A 25453-nucleotide genomic window follows, 5' to 3' on the forward strand; every position below is an offset into this window, starting at 1 on the left:
TATGGAATGAAAGAAGAGAATGAGAAGATGGTTTAGTAAGTCCGAGTCTGAAAATGAACTCTATGGATGGTGACCATCAGCTGCTCGTGTTTACATGATGATGAAGAATGATGATTGGCAAGAACAATTGTTACATTCTCACAGATGTTAAGGATTCTCCAGAATCCTTAACATCTGTTAAGGATTCTGGAATGTTTTTGTTAGGGGGAAATGATATATCACTTATCACTCCCAAATGAGATAACAGTATGCCAAGGGTGCATAAATTTGATTTTACATAATGTTACAAGTTTTATAAGTGATAAGCGGTATCTTGAATGCAAAAGGATACTTTCTGGTATTGGAAGTATCCTTTTGCATTCACCTGGATAAATCTCTATCCTTTAAGGATAGAGATTTAAGTAAGTTCGATAAAAATAGAGAAATATAATCTCGATTAAAAACCGGAATATTATCAACGGTAAGGAAAGGTGAAATGTGATCTTTCTTAAGATAATTAAGATAGGACTGCGTTTTCGTAGTTTAAAAGTTCAGCGACGTGTTCTTACGTGTGTGACGCATGTTGTCATTAGAAAAATAATGGAAGAGCTGTGATGTCAGTGATCATTTTGTATACAAGGAGAAATGTGGACGAATGTACACAGCTGTGCAAGCCTCTGCATTGCAGCAGAAACCTATGGAGAGGACACCATTCACTATGACACGTGGCAAACTACCATAGAGGATGCCGGCAATCTACTTACAAAGAATGGACAGATAACATAAAATGATAGTTTGGTAGGTAAGCCTTTATGCCAGACCTGATCCAATCCTTGGAAATATCAGAAACAACCACGCGAGTTTCTCCAAACCTTTCTATGGCTTGTATTCAGAGAGAGAGAGAGGCTAGCAGAACTGCTGTAGAGAAAGAGTGACGGAATATATGCTGGTGATCATTAATTGAGGGTCTCTAGATAGTGAAGAAGTTAGTCGTTAACGATCTTCAGTTTTTCAAGAGAACTGAGGCGAAGGCAATGGGGAAAAAAATTTCATAGCTATCTTTGAGGGACCTAAGCTTGCTTCCATAATGTCACGTAAATGCTAGACGAATGTGATAGTTGTACAGACCATATAAAATAGACATTAATTCTGAACCACAAATTTTAAGCATGATTCGGGTGGTTGGAGTTAATCTACGCACAATCCTTCATGATAGTCAAAATGAGGATTCTCCTGATATCTTTCTCGCAAAAGATCAGAGGATGTATTTATGTAAACAACTGTTTCGGTATACTGGGAAGTGATTTACTTTGCTTGTCTACAAGATTAATTTCAGTCTTGTAGACAAGTCAAGTAAATCACTTTGGGCGATCTGGATGTGGGCGGTGGAAACATAAAAGTTGCGTCTTAGCAAGAGAATAGAAGGCTCGACTGCAGCTCGAGTAGGAGGCAAAAAAGGTTTTTTCACTAGGCCCTTTCATAGCCTTCATTTCAATTCGTTGATGTTTTCAACTGGACGGGATTTGGGAATAAGTAGAGAATAGAAGCCTAATCAGCAAGGATTATTTCAGCTATTCTGTCAGAGCAGAGCCTGACAGAATAACTGATTATTCTTTCCAGAGGAGGAGGAGGAATTCCGGAAGATATGCAAATAATAATGGTACCAATGCAGTGAAAAATGGCTAGGTGAAAGAAAAGCTGTTGTGGACAAGTTTATGGTCAACGTTACCAAAAGGAAAACTGACTTTTATAGCATATTTAGAAGGAGAACTGGGTAAGAAAAGATCCAGGATAGAATGTTGATGATTACCTGCTATACTAGTGGTAGATCATTATTAACAGCAAATACTTCCGCATCCCTTCGAAGTGGAAGAGGTGCGAAAAATCCCCAAGGATGACTTCACTGTTTGGATGAGTAAATAATTAAGCTGGAAAAAACTTTATAAAATATTATTTTTCGTGATTTCAGAAAATCAGATTTTCCGAAATCTCTATTTTGTTTCGTTTGCACGAAGGGTTGCTATTATATACTAGGCTACAGATGAGCTAAGGATTACACAATCCTGCAAACTCTGATTTAGAAACTAAAAACATGAGCTCTTTCAAGCACTTCATACCTTCAATAGGCAAGGTGATGGTCTTCTTTAATGCAATGAAATTATTCTACAATATAAAGCTGAACATGCAAGATAGCAGCATGGTTTCACCATACTATTCTTACTAAAAATTAGCAAAAATTAAAAATTAAAAAAATGCGGAGTCACGTTAAATAGTCTTAACAGTAGTAATTAAACCTATCCTTCTCCTTGCATGTGAGGCTCATTCTAAACATCATTATCACTTCTTCCAGATCCATAAACTTTAACCTCTTGCAACCTTATCACAGTATAAGGTTTTATAATGCATTTCAAGCAGGGCCTCCATTTCTGACAATCCTTGTGTAGAAAAGACTTGGATTCGAATCCCGCAGGAAGAGAAGAACCTTTATATGAAGTGTTCAACTGAAGACGAGTTAGTTAATCAATTTTATACTAAGATGGTGGGATTTTTCTTCCGAAAACTTTGGTTTTTCATTCCGCAAAACAGGCAAACTGACCAGAATAATACATGCAATTTAGACATAATACCCTGCCTTTACAGATTTAGTTGCTTCGGCAGTAAATCCAAACCAACCAACCAACTGCATTAGAGCGTCTCCCGCTACAGCATTAATCATTTTGTCACCATTAGATTGCAATTTTGTTTCTGAAGTCATAATCTTTAGAATTTGCAGGTTGACATAAGAAAGACGAGACTGATGTTTGTTTCTGTATTTTATCATCGAATAGTTACAGAGATATATGCTTGTCACAATCATAAAGCCCTGCTTTAAAAGCTGGCTTTCAAAATAAAACTCGTATAAAATTAAGAAACCGGATTTATTTCTTTGGGAAATGTAAAAAAAAAATGTCTCCAGAATTTTGTTTTGTAGTTTAACTATTATGATATATATCATTCCAAACTTCTTTATTATAATCACTAATAAAGTTATTTCTGTGATTACTCAAGAATTATGTTCCAAATACTGCTTTTAAAACTGAATTTTCTATTTACAGGACTTCGAAAAACAAGCATTTATTCTAACAGGATGGCTTGTAATGGTAAGTCCCACAAAATCTATCCATATATATATATATATATATATGTATATATATATATATATATATAATTAGTTTGAATGACTATTATACCGAGAATGAAAAAGAAAAGGTTTAATGTTAAGATACTACTAGTTTCGTTGAATAAATCAACTTCTTCAGGTATCACAGGCAAAGAATTATATAAAATAACAGAGACATGATAAAATTACATCAATAAATGTAGTATAAAACATAATAGTTCTATTGTGTTTTATACTAGATCTGTTGAACTAATTTTTTATAACATTATCTACCGAGTAAATATTAACGATAATATATATATATTCTTCTTTGGTGCATCAATCCGAAAATTGGTAAATATAGCAGCACATTACAACATCCTGTCTTGTAACTTCCTTTTTATCTCTTCATAACTCTTAGCGCCAGTTAGCATCATTATGTTATTTATATATGAAATTCTTGGTCTGTCTCGTGGCCTCTTTCCTTCTACAGTCCTCTCCATTATTTCTGTAATCAGGCCCCCATGCCTCAAATGGTGTCCAATTAGGCTTTTTCTTCTCTTATTGATGTGTTTCATTAATGACCGCTGATGAACTATATTCAGAACTTCTTCATTACTTTTCTTTTCTGTCCAACTAATTTTCATCATCTTTCTCCAGCACCAAATTTCAAATGTCTCCATCTTTTTCATGTCTTGTTTTATTAGAGTCCAGGCCTCGCAACCATATAATGCAATGCTCCACATGTATGTTTTCACTAGCCTTTTTTTTGAGCTGGATGCTAAGTCCTTTACTGGTAAAATGTTTCTTCTGTTATAGAATGCTTTTTTGGCTAGGATTATTCGTGCTTTAATATCTGATTGGTTTCTTCCATCTTCTGTGATAAGACTTCCAAGATATTTAAAAGAGGATGCCTGTTGTAGTAGGTTATTATTTATTTCCAGGTTTATTTTCATTGGATTTGCTTTACTTGTAATTAATAATTTTCTTATAATTAATTTTTTGGCTGTACTGTGTGAAGATTTCTTTCATCTTTGTTAGGGTGGCTTTCAGTTTGTTTTCGTTATCAGCTAAAACTGCTATATCATCCGCAAACCGTAGCCAGTTAATATCAATTCCATTTATCTTAATTCCGGTTTCTATTAATTTTTTCAGTTTATTTATTGCATCTTCAATGTACAGATTAAAGAATATGGGTGAAAGAGAACACCCCTGTCTTACACCGCTACGTATTTTTGCTATTGCGGTTTTTGTTGTATTGCTGGCTGTTTCTATTAGGGATTCTTGATGCTTGTAAAGATTAAATATAAGCCTTCTATCTCTCCAATCTACCTTGATTGTTTTTAGGCGGTGAAACATTTGATTCCAGTCAATACTATCGAAGGCTTTCTCCAAGTCAGGAAAGACTATCAGAGTATTTTGATTCTTCTACAATCTTCTTTCAATAACTGTTCTTGGAGCTAGGATTACTTCTCTTGTCCCCTGCTGTTTCCTGAATCCAAACTGGTCATTGCCAACATATTCTTCAACCTTCTTTGTTAGTCTTTTTTGTATAATTTTGAATAGTATTTTCGAAGCATATGATATTAAGCTTATTGTTCGATGATTTTCACACTTGTTTGCATTATTTACTTTAGGAATGGGTATGATAGAGCATTGTGTAAAATCTTTGAGGAAGATCCCTGTTTCATAAATAGCCTTTATGATCTTGAAAAGGTATGACTTAGTTATGTTTTCTGAGTATTTTATTAATTCAGAGGGGATGTTATCAGTGCCTGGTGCTTCGTTGGCATTCAGTGCCCATTCAAATTCATCTTTTAATATAGTTGGACCAATTTCTTCCATACCAAGTCTTGTTTCATCTTCTATAGCCTTGGCATCTAGATATTTTCAACTATATAGATCTTCTAAGTACTCCTTCCATCTTTCCGAAATTTCTTCCTTATCTATAAGTATGTTCCCCTGTTTATTTTTGATAATTGTACTTCTTGTCTTGTTTTGCTGGCTTATTCCTTGTATAATGTTATAAGCTTTATCGATTCTTCCAGTCTTTGTTAGATCTTCTATTTCTTTACATTTCTCTGTATATCATTGTTCTTTTGCTTCTTTACACTTTCTATTTATCATATTTTTTTATATGTTTATATTTGTATTTGCTTTCTTCCTTTAGGGAGGTTTTGTATTTTCTTCTTTCATCTGTTAGATCTAGAATGTCCTGGATGATCCATGGTTTTTTTATTCCTTCCATCTTTCCGAAATTTCTTCCTTATAGATAAGGATGAAATTTCGGAAAGATGGAAGGCGTACTTAGAAGATCTATATAGTGGAAAAGATCTAGATGCCAAGGCTATAGAAGATGAAACAAGACTTGATATGGAAGAAATTGGTCTAACTATATTAAAAGATGAATTTGAATGGAAAATACTAAGAATAGTGATCAGAGCTTTACCCGCCTTTACAATGAGTTGCTCTGGTGTTCTACCATCTTTAGACTTGAACTTTGTTTCAGGCGCAAACTTAATTGTTTGCATACTTGGGATTAGGAGTTAAAATAATCAAGTTTATAAAATAACTTGGTTATCCTAATATATATATATATATATATATATATATATATATATATATATATATATATATATATATATATATATATATATATATATATATATATATATATATATATATATATATATATATATATACATACACGAGTATGACAGGAGAGAAGAAAACAATGGTCTTCTCTGGGAGTTATAACTAGTTAAGTCGTTTTTTTATTATTTTGTAATTTTAATTACGACTGTATATGTTTCACTAACATTACGTAACCGATCCGGTCCATTTAAGGACTAGATCATTGTCATTTGCTGAACTTCATTCACAAATGAACGAATTGGTAACTAAATATACTGTACATATCAGCCACTGAATTAGAAACTTTTATTTAATACCATGTTGGACGTCCTTTAGCCTGAATTACAGCACATTGCGGTTTGATATACAGTAGATTACATAAGGTGTCGGATTGCAGCTACGTTTACAACATATCAGACGCTCTCCAGACAGTCCTTTAACTGGCTCAGATTTAACGGAACGAAAATTTGCTCTCGGATCTGTTTTTCTAACATGTCCCATACATACTTAGATCTGGGCTTTGTGGTGGCAGGGAAGTTGGTGGAAGTCACTATCATGTTCTCTGAATCACTGCTGAACAATTTTTGAGCGATCAACAGTAGCGTTATCGTCCATGAGACAACGCTCACCTGCTGGATAAAAAGTCAACATTGCAGGAAGGAACTAACCGCCAACAATGTTCAGATATTCCTTGGAGAACATCCAATCTTCCAGCAATAGAAGAGGACCCATTACGTACTAACAGAATATGCCCAACACCATGATACCACCTTCAGAAACCACGTGACTTTTTCCAGTCTTCAAGTGTTCCTGATACCACTGTAGACGAACCTTCCAGTTCTTCGCAGAAATCAATGGGTTCCGTATAGGCATGCAACTGCTAATACTGATCCTCTTCCATTCCATGCACATAGTATGGTGAGATACAGGTCGGAAATAGCCTTCATTAAATGCTTCGGTCAACTGTTGCACAGAGGAAGTTCTCTGTCCGCACAAGCCTTCTTAGACGATGGCAATTTCGTTCCTGACAGACTGTCTTAGGATCACAGTTATGCCTCTTAGACAAGCAATGTGGATTATTTTTTCACTGATTAAATACCCGAGATATCTTACCTTTTGAGAAACCAGTCAGCTCTGCTGTTTTCAAATTCCTGGCTCCAGTCAGACGGTAGCCACAATAAACCCTTTATCGAACCGAGAAAGATCTTTTGTTTTTTCCATTGTGATCAACACTATTAACGATTACTGACCTGCAGCAGTCTTAAGTAGTTACCTAGAGCACGTGGTGACGCATGTGATTTGTAATTAGCATATACGCTGGGTAAGTGATCGCTACGTACATCTATCTATATAAAGGTTTCTAATTCAGAGGCAGGTATGTGTCATTTAAACGTGCTTTTATCTTTTTATGTATTTTTTAAATATATATTTTTATTTTCCAGAAATGGAATGATGAGTTTCTTAGATGGAATCCAGAAAACTATGGACATTTAAAATCACTGCATTTATCACCTCAGGAAATTTGGATACCAGATATATCTCACTATGATGGGTAATATATATGGAACACTTTTATGTGAATCTTAGTCATGATTAAATATCAATTGCTTGGTGAATTGATTAAGAATATTCGTGAGCAGGATGAAAGTCTTTGTCTCATTTCTTTCGAATTCATTTTCCTTAATGGAAATAACAATAATCATAATGAATAATAATAGTCAACTTTTCTGATTTCGTTAAAAAAATACGAATTTCAAAAATACTAAAAAGAATAATTCAGAAACGTATATCTGTGCAATAATGTTCGCTTGCATAAATATATAAATTGAAAGAAGAATCAGGAATACTAGTGAAGCTGGCAAAAGAATGTTCTGACAAAAATGAAAGGGTATGACGACATATTTTTGCAGGATGGGCTGGCAAAACGGATGAAGTGTTAGTTATAATAACTGACAAATTGTACTCTCTCAGGAACAGTAGAAAATCAGGAGCAAAATGGAACTGTTTATCTTTGATATCATTATTTTAATATTAAAATAAACTACTATTTTAATATTAAATAGATAATTTTGAGATCCACAGATGGGCAAATGGGATGCTGCGTACTCTATTGGCGGAACTATACTAAAGGGAAAGGAAGAGTAGGGATCTTGAGATAATGGTGTTAAAAGTTGAAATTCAGCGGACATATTGCAAAATGGTAAAGACAGCCACAAGACTAAGGACAATGACCATCAGATAAAGCAGTATTCGTTCGATTGCATAAAACTCTGATTAGACCTCATCTGGTCTAATTGCTAGGATTGTTTACAACGGTTTGGAGGGATGAAGAAAATTTGGAAGCGAGTACAAGGACAGATAAAAACGATTTCAGAAGTGTGAAATATTGGCTATGAGCACAGAATGAAGGCATATAATATGGAGAGTTTGGTAGTGAGGCAGCAGGTGATATGCTTGATGAATAAATATTAAGCAGCAATTATAAAAACTTCAAGTGTTAACTTGTTAAATATTATAATAACCCAGTCCAACTAACCTAAAAAAAAAAACTGAGGAAATATTCTATTCTATTAAAAATATCAACATCTATTTAATCCTAATTAAAATGCCTTTATGCTAATTTGGATTTCTATCTGTCTGTGAAGAGGCACAAATTCCACACGGAATGTTCTTCAAATAGCACTAGCTAAAGTTTTCTTCAATGGAAATGGAACATAACCAGGCCTGCTTTACACAAAACATTCACGATATTCTTCTTCATCCACAAAAAATGAACTAGTACAAAATAATAATAATAATAAGTTCCTCCTAACTATGACATAGTCAAATCTAAAACTTTCGATCCGTGGCCAACTGACTAGATCTTCATATCAGCAAAAGCAATAAGCAAAGCTAAAAATTTCAAAACGCCCCCTCCTCTCTGTCACTCACTCACTCACTCTCTCTCTCTCTCTCTTACTTGTTTGCATAGAATATTTTGGCATACGCTTCTGAAAGTTTTAAATGTTTCATTTAAAACAGTTCAAGCGTTTTTTTTTCTGCATTTTTCTAGACATTAATTTATTTGGAGTATTCATTTATTTTATTTCTGAAAAAAGAGTACAATTGTGTCCGTCACGGAGAATGATAATAATTGAAGTTTCCATTTTCACTTTACGCACAGAAAGTATTAAAGAAATAACGTTATCGTAATTTTACCACAAAATAATTTACATTACTACTATTATAACTTAGAAAAAACTTCGATAACAAATAACACCACAGAAAGCTACCCCTTGCAGATACATCATTCACTACTCAATGTATAAAAAAGGGCAATAATAGATTTCAAAAACTGTTACTTCCGGGCGCTAGTCTACAATATGCTACACTAACTGCAATTACCGCATCGCTTATCATTGCAATCTGTACGCTTAAGCCGTTTAATATATTTTGCATTTTATAGTTTATTTATTTATTTATAGAAAAGTAGAATAATTCTGAGTACGGTATAAGAAAGAAATAATATAATTACCAGTAACTCAGAAAAAAATGAACATGCCTAAGTTTACAGCAACTATTTGTGTAGAAGCTTATTCGTCATGATTACTACATTAGCTTAAAAAATGGCGACTATTAATATTCTCATTACCTGGTTACCAGGCTAACTTTAAAATCTATACTCGAAGCTTTCAGGTGAAAAATGCGGCAACAACTTTTTTTTTTTTTTTCAAATATTTACATATGTACAATGATCATCTATTCAGTATATTATTTTACAAGGTTCAGCACTTTGTGCTACATATAATGAGATTTAAATAGTAATGATGATAACAGTTTTTTTTATATAACGATCATAATAATAATTTACAATTATATTGTTCAGAGTTACATAAGTTGTATAATATTACAGTAGTTTACTTTTTTTTTTCAAGTTTGAAAAGGTGTGATTATACAACAGTATTTACAAATATGCAATCTAAATATTATATTTCCTTATTCTCACAAATATACAGTATTAGGAATAATAATAATAATAATAATACAGTGTCAACTCATGATTTACATTTAAAATAATTTTTTTTACATTGCATACATTTGTTACAGTTATTATATACATTACATACATTTGTTTGCATATGATACATTACTTACATTGGTTTACATATAATACATACATTACATACATTGGTTTTCATGTGATAGGTACATTACATGCATCCAGTTGGTTATTATGTGGGTTTTTTTTTTTTTTTTTGCTGTGTTGAGAAGCTACGAAATCTATGATTGAGAAATTCGCGCCGCGCACTCACTCACTCACTCACTCACACACACACACACACGCACACGCACACGCACACGCACGCACGCACGCACGCACGCGCGCGCGCGCGCACACACACACACACACACACAATAACTTGGAATTTATTGATGCGTCGCTGAACTGGAAGCCTAAACGAATATATTGTGTTTCATTACGTTTGTATGGTATTTTGGGCGCGTGTTTCTTGTTCATAGTATGTCCTCAGAGCTCTTTTCAGGCTATTGTAGTTTGCAAGGTTTCTGTATTCAAAAGGTAATTTGTTTATCATGTCTGGGATGTAGAAGTTTCTCGTGGCCTTTCCGTAGTGATTATTGTATTTATATGTGATATAATTAGTAGTCTGAGGCCTTGTTATACGGTATGTGTTTCTCACTGTCCTGTAGTTGGCATCGAAATAATGTTTTAGCAAGGCTGCATAGTGACATAAATGTTTTGCTGTCGGTATTTTGTGTTCTGACATTCCAATGTTTATAAGGTCGTGATTTTCTCTTTGTTCCTAAAAGATCAGTTTTGTCATCTTGTACTGTAGCGACATTAATCTATTTAATTTGTAGGGTGCACAGAAAGCATACGTTGTTATAGCGTATCTTAGTATATTTTGGCATAGTGCTTTGTATATTAGTGTTTTTAGGCGTATGGGAACTATGTCTTTTAACCTGTAGAGTTTGTCAGTTATTGTTCGGAGTTTGTTGTGTAGATGGTTTATGTGGCTATTACAGTTCATATCTGCATCGAAGTAAACTCCAAGGTATCGTATTGTTTCAACCTGAGTGATTGTAGTGGTTTTGCTGTTCTGTGTGTTTTTTTATGTTGGAAAGTGGATGTTGTATGGTTATATATTTGTTATCAACTGGTCGAGTCAGTGGATTTCTGAATATCATTAATTTTGTCTTTTCTGAGTTTAGGTGTATGGAGTTTTTCGTGAGCCAGTCTATGATCAGATTTATATCGTGTTGCATATTTGTTTTGGCTATGCTTGAGTTATTATGGATGGATATTATTGCTGTATCGTCTGCGTATTGGAATATCTTACCTTTGAGTGGTAACTGATTAATATCATGCGTGTAAATGTTGAATAGAGTTGGGGAGAGTACAGCTCCCTGTGGCTCCATAGGTTACTGGTAGCTCTCTGCTTCGATTTGACCTCGATACGTGTAATATGCTTTGTATTTTGGAGGTAGATTGTAAACCACCTGTGAAGAGGTCCGTCTATTCCAACATGCCTCAGCTTTTTTAACAAGATTTGATGTGTAAGTGTATCGAATGCTTTAGTCAGATCAATAAAGACTACCATGGCAATTTTGTTTTTGTCTAAGGCGGTATTAATTACGTCTGTAAAGTCTTCCAAGAGAGATGTTGTTCCCTTATTTTCTTATTATTTCATATTATCCCCAAAACTTATTGTGTTCTGGGGATAATATGAAAGATCTCAGTGTATGCTGTGAGTTTCTTCAGTATGATCCACTCCATAATTTGATTGATAATTGGTAATGTTGCTATGGGTCTGTAATTGCTGATTAAATTTCTTTTCCCTTGTTTGTATATGGGTGTGATTATGGCGGTCTTTAGCATACTTGGTATCTGTCCTGTTTTAAATATTTTATTTATTAATTTTAGTAGGATAGGACTTAAACTAGTTGCATGTTTCTTTATATCTTTAGGTCTGATTCCATCTATTCCTGGGCCTTTGTTTGGTTTGATTTGATGTATTGCAGAGAGAAGTTCTGCTTATTTTATGGTTGGGAACCATAATGTCTGTTTTGATTGTGGCCCAAGTGGAGGGTCTCGTTTTGTGATTGGGGGAATATTTCTATGCAGTTCTTGGATGGAGTCTGCAAAGTATTGGTTAAAGTCATTTGCTAGTTGTTGGATAGGTTTTACGTCTTTCATGAAGCTGTGTTTTATGGTTTCGGAGGCAGTGGTGTTGGGAACAAAATCTAGCATCTCATTGATGAGATGCCAGGTTTGTTTCATGTTGTTTTGTGCGGAAGTTAGTTTGTCTCTGTAGTAGCTTCTTTTTGCATTTCTGATTTGTGTTTGACATTAATTATTATTATTATTATTATTATTATTATTATTATTATTATTATTATTATTATTATTATTATTATTATTATTATTATTATTATTATTATTATTATTATTATACTCCTTAGAACTCGGAACAGGCTATCAAATCAAGTGCCCTGGTATCATTTGAAGAACTTCCCATATCATCTGTTGCTAGTTCTTCTCATCAAGTTACAAACAACATGCCTGGACTTACCTGTACTAGATTGATCGACACTCGCTCTCATTTTCAGGTGGAATGTGATCCTTGCTTAGGTGCACAGGCCTTCCCTCTTACCAGAATACAACAAAAACAACTTGGTGCAGTGTTGCCACCATTAGGAAGACGTAAACAAGAAGGCCTAGGAAAAGATAACTCGCCCATGACTGATACCTAAACCTAACAGGATTTGTTACTGCTTGAAATAATGTTCTTGGATCGATTATTTTGAGTTTACGGAACGAAAAACCAGTTTCCGGCAGAAAAAAAACAATTTCCCATGCCAGAAATCGAGTAACTCTGGAAGGCTGAAAATAAGCTTAGTAAAAGTTCCCTCAGTCGACGACTAGACTTGAACTTAAGTGTATCTTCGGGCGAGCTAGGGCAGAGGATGCAAGTATCACTTCCACTAAGCTACACAGGACTACAAAGAAAAGTTCAGAATATTGTAAATACACTGGTCTCCAAAACATAAGAATGAACACCATTTCTGAAGATTACAGCCGCAAATTCAAATGAATCAGACAGTGGAAATTTCTATTAACTGATGATTTCGACAAAAAGCAGATATACATTCAATTTTCGAATCGCGCTCAAAGTGATCACGTAGTAGCACTCGACAGGATAAAAGGCAAAAATCTGGGCTAAGCGAATTGTGTTGGAAGGAAGCTCTTTTCGTGAAGGAATAAAGTTGCAAACTTGGATGTCCTGTAATGTCTCAAAACCATCTCCAGATGATTTCACGTGAGGAAGAATTATTGGAAAACTTGAAAAGGCCACAAAATTTCTGATATTGCTAAAAAGTTTGGAATCTCACATAGCGTTGTATCGAGGCTCTGGGTAGTGTTTCAAACCAATGTACTGTGTTTCAGACATTTGCAAAGATGTCACCTCACTCTACCAAGGAACATGAAGCCAGATATTTGGTAACCGATGCACCATTGCAGATCTGCTTGTAGATCGGCTCCATTCAAGCATAGGTAAGGAGATATCTCGACAACCTCTGGTAAAGAACTCTGGCGAACGTCTGCAACAAAAGGCATATACGTTCGAAGGCCTGTAGTCCTGCTTACCTCTATCCACACGTTTTCAATAGTGTTGTATGTATAAAACTTTGGACAAGACACCAATGGCCTAATGTAAAAGTGGTACTGCTTACGATCGATTTTTCTTGCAAGGTATAGATAACAAGGTGCCGGGGTCATGGTGTGGGATGACATTATGCTTAATGGACGCACCGAGCTACAACTGTTGGAAAAAGGGACCATGACTGTTGAACGATATTGCAACGAAGTTCTTCAATGTCATGTTTGATTGTTCCGTAGTGCTGTAGCCGAAGATTTCATTTTTATGGATGATAATGCCATTCCACGTCGAGCAGTGGAGATATTTCTGGAGACCTAGAATATTAATCGAATCGAGTGGTCAGCATGCTTTCCAGATATAAACTCCATAGAATATATTTAGGACGCAATAGGGAGACGCATTGCTTGAAATTCCCTTCCAGAAAACAACGCCTTATTCTCACTCTGAAGGAGTAGTGGGCCAATTTGCCTCAAGAACTCAGGAGTCACTTAGTTCTAAGCATGGTACGACGTTGTGAGAGCTGCATCACATTTCGGGGTTGACATATACCATAGTGAAATGTTTTTCCGCATAGTTTCTGTAAGCACCGTACATTAATTCCTTAATTACGTCCTAAGGAAATTTGTGATTTTTGCCAAAAATGTATTGCAATTTAACTTGTACGAAATTTATAACACACTTTTGTGTAATATATATATTTGTAATACATATTTGGCTGTGTTCATGAAAACGTTTTTCATATATAGTAAAAATGTAGTTCTTCCTTAGTTTTTGGACACCACTGTATAATAATCCGCACAGGAATATACAATCCTTTCAGATTTTATGGGAGAAAAAATGCACTATTTATTACCACTATTCTTCCAATGCTCGAAAGTTAATATAAAGTTGGTGTGAATTCAACGTTACGTAATTCACTAAATCTGTCAAGGTACGACACATGCCCAAAATTTTAAAAGTCCTTCCAATTGACTTTTAAAGCTGAATGTTGGATGCGATAAGAGAGGTAAATGATTCTTAAACTATATGGGGTGTATATACTGTAGACACGTCTTGTCTAAGACTCCATTTTATCTAGAAGTGTTCACAAAAGTGAATATTCCATCTCTTACATTTTTATTTTTATTCATACAGTTTCATTTATAATGGCATGATATTTGACTAAAAAATCTCGTGATAATAAAATTTACATAAATTTATCCACGTTAATTTTCGTTCTAATGTTTGAAGATCTGCGACTCCATCACAGTTAATTTCTTGTTTTCGCTAGCACGGTCCTCTCTCTCTCTCTCTCTCTCTCTCTCTGTTTTATTTCTAAAGTAGTGTGATGTGGCGTTTAAACTTCCTCCTTGATGAATCATTTTTTGTGTATAACGTGACAAATTCATTCATTCGAGAATTAAGTGAAACTCATTATAAGACTATTTTTTCTATGCGAATTTGTGTTATTTATTTCTATCTGTAAACCAAGAAACAAACCACCCACATCATTAATGAAGTTCACCTGGAAATGCTGATTATACTCCTAAATAAAATAGTATCTACATCTACGATAACCAAATAAGTATATTTTGGTTTAAAAATTGTTTTGAATGATTGAATGCATACTCCATAGCTGAAGGAAGGAATAAGGAATATTAAATTCGTAAAACTAGGGATGTGATTTGACACGAATATCCAGAATGAAAAATTCAAAGAAATGCGAACTGTAATTCACTATGATATATCTATAACAGGCATGAGCAGTCATATTTCTTAATTTAGGAATGATGACTACTGAATCGTATGTATATACTCGGTTTATATAATTAAGATTCAAATTATAGAACTTATGCGATCATGGAAATGCTGATGCGAACATACAGCCATTTATTAATATCTCTAGGATAACTTAATCTACTTTGTTAAGAAATGGCATTATATTTTCGCTTACAGGGCACTGGTTGTAAATGTTTTTCATCGGTTCTAGGGTGAGTTGCAAAGGAGTGTTGAATCATTGTATACGAGTAGAAAACTTGGTGCTTTGAATGGCCCATAGCGCCATCTCTCTCCCTCTCTCTCTCTCTCTACACACACAAATTGATATGTGATTTTGACAGCTTATGATATTTTGTGATTTGTAAATCACAAAACACAATACAAAACTATTAATTAATCTATAAATAAATAATCCTTTAATGCTTTTTATTCTGTCTCCAAGGGAAACAGAGCTTCTTTTTATCTCCATTCTTTAGCCTTCAGTGTTAAAGAGGCCAAGCTATCCAATGAACCAAGGCCTTCGAAAGAAAGAAAGAGAGAAGGGAGAGTGGAGAAAGAGGGAGTGCGACTGCAGGTATCTCGTGGCTGTAAATCCTAGCACTCGTATTACTTACTGTCTGTAATAGCGTGACTTCTAAGGTCGGATTTTTTTAGATGCGGTGTTTGAAACCTGAGTTTTTAGGAGAAAATCTCTTACTTGCCCATGCCAAATATCGATCAGGATACTGAAGAAAATCTTAAAAATTTCTTAGAGTAGGTGACTAGAATGGAACAACCTCTAATTAGGCTGGCCATATTTCCTTGGGACAAAAACGGGACATTGGGATGTGCTAGATTGAGGGTTATGTAAGATTCTGTATTCATGAAAAATACGTTAAAAAAGTTTCAGTACATAAACATATTGAGCTTACCACACCACGATCGTGCAATAAATATTTCTCCGATGAAGTGATCCTAAGCAGCAAATTTCGGTCTCTCAACAATGATTCATCATAAACTTCTCACATTCCATGGCACAATTTTGTTTTACAAGTAACATAGCCCTCATTGTCTTAACATAAGTTAGATTTCTCCTTTGATCACATCCTGTTCATAACAGAAAATATTCTCTCAACAGGTGCTGTACTTCCTGGAAGACAAAGAATAAACTACAATATTACAAAAGTCTGGAAAATTTAGGCGTTTTCGCTCATTTCATAAAACATCTGTACCTATCCATCAGATACAGGAATGTTTTCTTTATTCCATGTGTCCAACTTCCAACTGCTTCACAATTATAGATTTTATGAGAGTCCACTGATCGAATACACGATCAGTGGGCGTGTGATGAGTTCCTCGTTCAGGCTGTCCTGTATTTCTTTCCATTCAGGTGTCTTCCCTAGTAGCACCCACTTGAACTTCTCAGTGTTTCCTAAACTGCACTTCCATTTACTGACATATTCTAAGCTGATTTCATAGAAATTCTCAACTACCTCAAAAAAACTTAACCTCATTGATTTCTCCTGAATCTACTAACATTTTCAGTTGATTTTTGACATCAGTAGTTACAAACATTTCACTTTTACTGGACTCTAAATTGTTTACAAGATTTACAATGTTCATGGCTACTTCTGTAGCTGAAATATTATCTTTTTCAATTAAGCTAATGTATGTTTGGAACGTAGACATCTGATCTCTTGCAAATGACAACCACAATTTCAAACAGGGATCTTCAAACAATTTTCGCAACATAACAAGACATTTTTCTTGAGAAAGAAAATAAGAACGAAACCAATCAAACATGCTTAAAATTCTGTCAATTCATGGCAGTGGCGCACCCATGGATGAGGCCAAGGGGCTCTGGCACCCCCAGAAGAAAAAGGAAAAACACTAGAAAATTTTCCAAAAATCTTTTCCTAATTAAAACTTTTTTTTTATTTATGTTGTGTCTTCTATTTCTATACTACTTATGAATTAGTGGCCACATAAGGTGGGAATACCCTATAGCTCTCAGGAATCCCCTCCACTGTGAACGCAAGGCGAACGAAGTGGTGTGCTCTTGCGGACCGAATGCTACTTCGTTAGCCCGAGCCAGGCCAGAGGAGATCACTGGTATTATGTATTGACAATCACTGCAGATGCTCAGTCATAGGTCGTATGCAATGTAGTGTGCATTCTCAAATCGTCTACTCAACTCGCCCCCCCTAAGATTAAATCTTGAGTGCTCGGGCCCCCTCCGAGATTAAATCCTGAGTGCGCTACTGATTCATGGACCCAAGGATAAAAATCTTGTATTTCCATGCTCTAAAAATTTAGCATAATTGTTTCCTGCAAAGTCTGAAAAGTTTTTCAGTTCTTCAACTCTGACTTGTGTATATATTGAAGTATTTGTACACTTTCACTGCAAAAGATTCATTCTCAATTGGTAAACAGTCGACAGCAGTAGAACAGACGGCTCGTCTGAGACGCTCAAGTATTGCCAACATGTATTTATTTTATTTTATTTTATTTTATCTGAATAAACCACTGCAGATTCGATATTTAGTATCGAACAATGCGACTCCGTGGTTATACAAATTACTGATATCCATAATATTGATATACGATTATAGGTTATGAATAATAATTTATTATTGACCAATATTAAAGTATATTTATAGTTTTTATTAAAAACTGGATAAAATTGACATTTTTATTTAAACGACGAGATGGCCGGAAAATATAAAAAAAACGGTACGTATGGTCGCCTACCTCTAATGCTCTATTGTCAGACAGTCTCGCTCTATTGAAGTAGGCACTGTTTCCACATGCTACACAGGAACCTAAAATATATTTATTATATTTTTAAGAAAAAAAAAATTTTTTTTTCATAAAACATACATACATACATACATCTTCAAGGCCCACCTTTCCTAATTGGGTTGTGGGGGCAACAGCTGCAAGAGGAACTTCCAATGGTCACGATCTTTTGCCACCAAGCTCAGATGTTCCAAAAGGTAGGATTCCCAAACGAGTCCACCCAAGGTTTTGGATATAATCTATCCAGCGAGTCCTTGGCCTTCCACTTGGCCTCCCACCCTCTGGCTTGGCAAAGAGGGCCTGCTGAGGGAGCCTCTCTTGTGGCATTCTGACCAGGTGCCCGTACCAAAGTAACTGTGATCTCTCAACACGGAGAAGCAGCGGTTGAGTATTGAAGGTTTCCCGAATTGCAGAGCTTCTGGCTCTGTCGAGTCTTTTCAGCCCCGCAACCCCTTGAAGGAACTTCATTTCAGCCGCTTGGATTCGTGTCCGCATTCTTTCGGTCATTACCCAACTCTCATGACCATAGGTGACCTTTTTCATAAAAAATGTCCATAAATTATATTTCACGTTTTACGTTTTAATATATTACTTTCTCTTCTTAAATATAAAAATGATAAATTAAGATAATGATTGAGTTCTTTTGCCATTAATTCTAATAAACTGTGAAGAAATGGAAGTTCTAAAAAAATCAGATGACGCCTTTCAATTCTTTATAGGGAGTGGGTGAGGTCGTTTTAGCCCTGTCTGAACTTTAGACTGAGTAAGCAGGGTTTTTTTTTTTCTTAAGGTTCGTTTCTGTATTTATGTATTGTGGCAAAAATTCAGTCAGCTTTTTTTATAGTCAGCATATAATTACTGTATTATTATTGATATGCAGGCTCAGTATTTTGTCTCCTGGTTACTGTTGCGCACAACTTGTAATAATTCAGACATCTCTGTTAAGATTATTAAAAGACCTTGAAATTCTTTTGTTTCCTAATCACTTTATTGTAAGTGCAATCTCTAACAGAGTGTAATTATGTACTATCACATGTTATCATTGCTAGCTTAGCTGATAATAATTGCGCAATGATGTATGTTTGTACCTATGTGTGTAATTTTCTCTTCTAGAAGCAGCTCTATTAATACCCTTCGTAGCTTAGTTTCGATGAAGCCATTTTGTTGGGCGAGAACCTGGTTTTCGAATTCTGTTTAGAACCCAAAGAATGTTTATCAGGTCTTATCAGCTAATAAACCCTGGTGAGTTAGCTAATCTCATACGGTGATGAAAGATTTTCTCTCGCAAACTGGTTTTCATCCCTCAAACAGGCAAAGCGGCGTAGAACACTAGCAACACAGGAATATATATTTAGGCAAAATAAGCTTTATCCTAAAATTATGGTTAAGAAGTCAATCATTATTATCATTAATAATATGCCGCGGATTATCATTATTATCAGTAGTTTTAGTAGCAAAGTAGTAGCCGTATGACTAGGATTATATATAAGTAGAAAATTTTGGGAACGAAAAGTAGTGGAGAAGATTCAGAGACGAGTGACCAAGCTGGTGACAGGTCTGTGGAATATTACCTATGAAGATAGACTGAGGGTGTGGGTTGCTGAGTTTAGCTAACAGGCGGAGGAGAGGAGATATATATATATATATATATATATATATATATATATATATATATATATATATATATATATATATATATATATATATATATATATATATATATATATATATATATATATATATATATATATATATATATATATATATATATATATATATATATATATATATAACATTATAGGTTACTAAAGAGACACTATACTCGTTAGATTATTAGATTAACACAAAAGAAAATTTTCAATAGACGGGGAGTAAGGGAGAAAACAAGGGACACTTGAAAGTTCTCGAAGAGTAGTCAGTAAGGGTGTGCAGACCGGGTTCTTTTCTTGAAGAGTGATAAATGAGAGGAATGGATTGCCAGAGGCAGTTTTCACCTCAACAGTTAATAGGTTTAAGGAGATGTATGATAGCCATTCTGTTAATGGATAAAGTGGACCTCTCGCGATGAGTCTTTTGACTGCATGGAGTATAATAATAAATTTTATATTTGGGTGTGTATGCATTTAAAATAAAATGTGTATGGATTATTTTAAAATAATTGAAAGAAGGCGCATTAAACCAATTTTTCTTTACAAAAAAATACAGACTAGCTTATGACGATAATTTCTCTCTCTCTCTCTCTCTCTCTCTCTCTCTCTGTATATATAAAATTTTTTTAATTATTAAAGGGCTATATGTTATGTTTACTCGTTTTTATTTTCTTCTGATATAAATATAGCACGTCACAGATTGCTATAATTTATAGAAATGACAATTTTATGCAACTCCTGCAGAGATGATTTGATTTATCATGCATTTTCTATACTCCTCGTTCCAGTTTACCCATTTTCCAACAGTAAGAATCGCATATTGGCATTTTGTTAATAGAAATTAATAAATGTTAATATATTAAGGGTTTGTCTTTAAATAAACTCGAGACAAAGGAGGTTCAGTTTGTATGAGTCATCATTTAGAATTTTGTATACAAATTTATGCACACAAATATTATCAAGGCCCACTTTTGTATAGATATTTATTCTTACAGGAAATAGAGTTTGGTTTCGAATACTCTTTACATAAGGATAGATTCAAGTGCCTACCGATAGAGATGTTATTTACTATTGCAAACTCTGATCCTCCTCTTATTTTGTATTATCTTATCGCTTCTAGTATTCAGATAAGTAATGGCGCATGCTGTCGCTTTAGGTATGCTTAAAAGTGACCTAGTTATGCGCTGGAGCCCCCGTAGCTCTATCGAAACTGAGCTACGGAGGCTTTTATTTAAAACTTTTAAAACCTTTATAAGGGTTTTTCAGTTACAGTTAGTTAATTTCATACAACGGTAAGTTTTCCCTCCTCCCGTTGCCTTCCTTTCCGAAACTCGAATGTTTAGTCCCTCAAAACAGGCAAACCGGTATGATGAACACACGCATATATGTATACAGACATAGAGTACTATTGGATAAGAATGGCAACGGGAAACCATGTGTTCTATAATAATTCCCTAGTAATGTAGCACTGCTACCCCACCAACCATTGGGTAGAGGAAACACACATCCACACCCATACGCACCCACCCACCTACACACAAAGTCCCACTTTTGGATAGATATTTATTCTTGTGGGAAATTGAGTTTGATTTCGAATACTGTATATAAGGAGAGATTCGCGTGCCTACCGATAGTAGATTTTATTAGATTTATTATTATTTATTAGATTTTATTAAATTTATTAGATTTTATTAAATTTATTAGATTTTACATAATTAGATATTTTTAACTTGGTATTCATCTTTAAATAAATCACTGAGTTGAAAAACAGCACATCTTCCTTTTCTCTTTTTTTTTTTCATATCAGACTTGGGGAACGGACTGACTTATTAACTCAAAATTCTTATGATTTTATTAGAGAGCGATTCGAAAAACCCATTTCTTCCAATTTAAATAAAACAGACAATCTTACATTATGAAATAAAAGATGTATCCTGAAAATAGATATTACCTGATGGTCTTAAGATTTTCCTCATCTACTGGCCTCTTGGGTTTCATAACATCAGTACCAGGACGACAGACAGTAAGGGCATCACATTTTAAGCACTCAGTGGTATCACATTCACCATGAAGTAGCAAGATGGCATTGGAAGCTATCTATCTATATATTCCCTTCTGCCAAATGCCCGGGAGGGGGGGGGCAGCTATATACTACCATACTAGAGAGATGATTATGAGCAAGGTGATTTCCGTACTATATCCTAGGCTGTATCCTGTGTGTGTGTTCACGGGGCCGGTTTGCCTGCTTGCTGGATGAAAAACTTCAGATAAACTGATGGAAAAAAACTCTGCTGCCCACTCCCAAGACCAGCTAACTTGGCTATGACCGAGGAAGATTCTTAAGCTCCTCATGTCGTCGAAGGGAATCGAACCTAAGCCACTCCTTCCCCAGGTTGCGAAGAGCATAGATACCTGTCTAACCGCGCGGACCCATTGGAAGCACATAATGAAAATCCAACAGATCCCCCAACTTAATGGTAGTGTAATATCGGGCAACCGCCGTGAAAACTAAAAGTTTAAATGAAATGTATTTCTCTGCTAAAGTAATCATTAAACTGAGACTTTTCACGCTGTTTCTTCCAAGTTAAATATCTAATGTGATCAAGTTTTCTGTACATATTACGCAACGATCTTGCTAATCTCAAATGCCAAAAGGAAATATTAAAATATTTGCTTTCGGCATTTGAGAAAAGGAAATATTTGAATTTTTACATAACTTAACCAGATATGTAACTTCTTGAGAATCTCAGTAGCTTCATTATTTAGATAGAGGGAGAACAAAAAGAACATCGAGAAATACTGATGAATACTATCATAAATTTTCATTTTTAATGTATTCATTCATTAATTGGAAAATAACCACATGATTATGTTTCTTCACAGATTTGAACCAAACAAACTACTCAGCCTTGACGAACACATCCATGTTATTGTTCGAAACAACGGAACTGTCTTATATGTTCCTTCTGTTACATTTAGTAGTATGTGCACTATCGTCGATGCGGATAATGCCAATGCTGAGCACAAATGCAATATAACTATGGGATCTTGGACATACAATAAAAAAGAAATTAACCCAATACTAAAAACGACAGATGTGAGCATGAAAGACTTCCGAAACACAAATCCTAACTGGACAGTGACAGGAGTTACGGTTACTAGAGAAGAAATAAAATATCCCTGTTGCGAGGAACCATATCCTAAAATCTCTTATAATTTTGCACTTCGTCGCCAGCTTCCTGGATATCAGTGAGCGAACGGGATGTAACTAATACAGGTGAGTACGAAGCTATACTATTTTCCTTTTGTTTCAGTTCAGTCGATTTAGCTGTGTAATCTAAATATAAGAGCCTCCATAGCTCAGTCGATATAGACTAAGCCCTTTGGTCGGAAAGACCTGGGTTCGATTCTCGTCAGTGATGTCAGAAACCTTTATCTAATATCTTTCTACGAAAGGTGAGATAGCCAGTCTCATACGGAGGTAGGGTTTCTTCATTCGGAAAATTGGGTTTTTCGTCGTCCAAAACAGGCAAGCCGGCCTCGTGAACACACGCTCCTATGTCTGTAGATGCCCGTTACGATTTGAAGCCTGAAATCCCACGGAATAGATTCCGTGGGATTTCAAGCTTCAAATCGTAACGGGCCACCAGGCCTAATACGTAAAAAGGAAGAAGATCTAAATAGACTTTAAAAAAAAAATTCATCTCGTATAGATCGCCCACAGTTTGTAGGTCTCTGCTTGGCGTCTTGCCAAGAATAGTCGATTCATGCTGAAGGAGAGAAAGAAATGAAGGACGTATGAATTGGTTGCCAACACGCGAAATCACGTGCTTTATAGGTAAAATTTAACTGTTATACAAGCAACATAGTTAACTACAATGATCATAAAAGAGAAGTTAATTTTCTGACGTGTAATAATAAACAACTCATCCCACAATACGGACTGATTACTCTATTATCAGAATAGATTCTCCTCTTGTTGACATACGCAGATCTGTGGGCAAACTATAATAATAGTTCTCTCACCGGAAACTTGTTTTTATTATATATATATGTTGCGATGCCATAATTTCCTGATGTATTTCCGAAAAATTAGATTAAAAAAACCTTGGGATATACTACGAAATAAGTATTGCAAATTACAAATCACATTCACTTTTCATACGACAATGCTTTCACAATCTGCAATTTACTTAGAGGTTTGTTGACAGGGGAGAGGGTTAGGGTAAGAAAGTGAATGTCAGGATATGAAATATTTGCCTGCAATCTTTAGTGATATCAAATGCCTTTTTAACTGGAAAAGGGAAGCTACTACTTACAAGTACGCATTACATCTTTTGATCATTATGATGAATAATGATCGTAAGAATAACGATTATTATTATTATTACATAATTATTGCGAATGTTAGACTAAAGAAAGTCAGTTGTAATAAAAGAAAGTCAAGTTTTCTGAATTGTTGAGATGGTAGAGCAATTGTGGCAACACAGTGAATAATATCTCTGGATTAAGGTTTCAGACAAACGAAGTAAAAATAAATAAGTAAATAAATAAAGGGTATGTGTGGGGGGTATTCATTGTCAGGAAACATTCGAAAAAAAATGAATGCCATAATGTTAATTTGATGATGGGAAGAGTTAAAAATAAGTAAATGGGAAGCCTATTTTGATTATTAGAAAAAACTATTACCTCGGCTTTAGTTAAAAAGAGTAAGTGCAGTTTTGCATATTGCAGATAGAAATATATTTTATTTAAGTTGGAATCGAGATAATATATGGAAATGACTTCTATTGGGATTTATTGATGAAGTATTTTTTTAGAACAACTATGTTATACCAACTAGCTTCACCAACTTAGGCTGTTGGCATCTTCAGGGTACATAACTGATAAATTATCAGTTATATATATATATATATATATATATATATATATATATATTTTTTTGTTTCTAAAATCAAGGACATCAAACTTAAAAAAACAGATTTAATGGCCAGTTTTGATATTGTTTCTCTCTTTACAAATGTACCTGCTCAAGAAGTCCTCAATCTTCTCAAGAACAAATTATCAAAAAAACTCTTCGCTCTTCTCTCCCATTGCATAAAGTCAGGATACTTCAAATATGACAATAAGATCTACTTACAAAACTCAGGTCTGGCTATGGGCAGCCCACTCTCTCCGATTCTCGCGGATATATTTCTCAACGATTTTGAAGAAAAAGCTATTAACTCCTTTCACTTTAAACCAAAAGTCTGGTACCACTATATTGATGATATTTTCCTCATCTGGGAAGACGGCGTCAGTAACCTCTATTTATTTTTAGACCACCTAAACAAGTGCCATGAAAAAATCTCTTTCACTTTCGAACTGGAACCAGATGACTGCCTTCCCTTTTTAGACCTCAAACTTACCAGATGTGCTGAGAGCATTAAAACCTCAATTTTTAGAAAGCTTACTCATACTGATAGATACCTTCATGCTTCCTCCCATCACTATCCCCCACAAAAATGTGGTATTATTTCTACCTTAGCTCACCGAGCCAAATCATTACTTACAGAAGAAACAGAAATTGAAAATAAACTCCTTTTTCTTAAAAAAACTTTTATTAACAATGGTTTCTCTCCAAAGAAAATTGACAAATTTCTTTCCCCCAGGCACTCAACTAACTACTTCTGAAGATCCCTCTTCCCCAAGAGCCGTCATCTCCTTGCCTTACACCATCTCTCTCTCACCAAAACTGGCCAAGATTCTCAAAATTCTCAAAATCAGTTTCCAGGAGTGTACAAGATTTTGTGTGATTGTGGAAAGCCATACTATGGGCAGACTGCCAAATCAATCCTTCTACATTTGGATGAAGA

The 25453-nt window shown here is 34.8% G+C and overlaps 1 protein-coding gene across 1 annotated transcript in view; it reads left to right on the top strand.

Annotated features, from left to right (window-relative positions):
* Positions 1–25453, top strand: part of LOC150098242 (neuronal acetylcholine receptor subunit alpha-2-like) — a 47944-nt gene that overhangs the window by 17549 nt on the left and 4942 nt on the right. The window contains exons 3-5 of the mRNA XM_090406528.1: positions 3075–3119; positions 7195–7304; positions 22482–22875. Coding sequence (XP_090262654.1) covers positions 3075–3119; positions 7195–7304; positions 22482–22851 — 525 coding nt within the window. The 3' untranslated portion in view covers positions 22852–22875. The remainder of the gene's footprint in view (positions 1–3074; positions 3120–7194; positions 7305–22481; positions 22876–25453) is intronic.

The sequence above is a fragment of the Typopeltis vanoorti genome, chromosome 16 (assembly GCF_054136105.1).
Source record: "Typopeltis vanoorti isolate ZY-2024b chromosome 16, IOZ_Tvanoo_1.0, whole genome shotgun sequence".
NCBI lineage: Eukaryota > Metazoa > Arthropoda > Arachnida > Uropygi > Thelyphonidae > Typopeltis > Typopeltis vanoorti.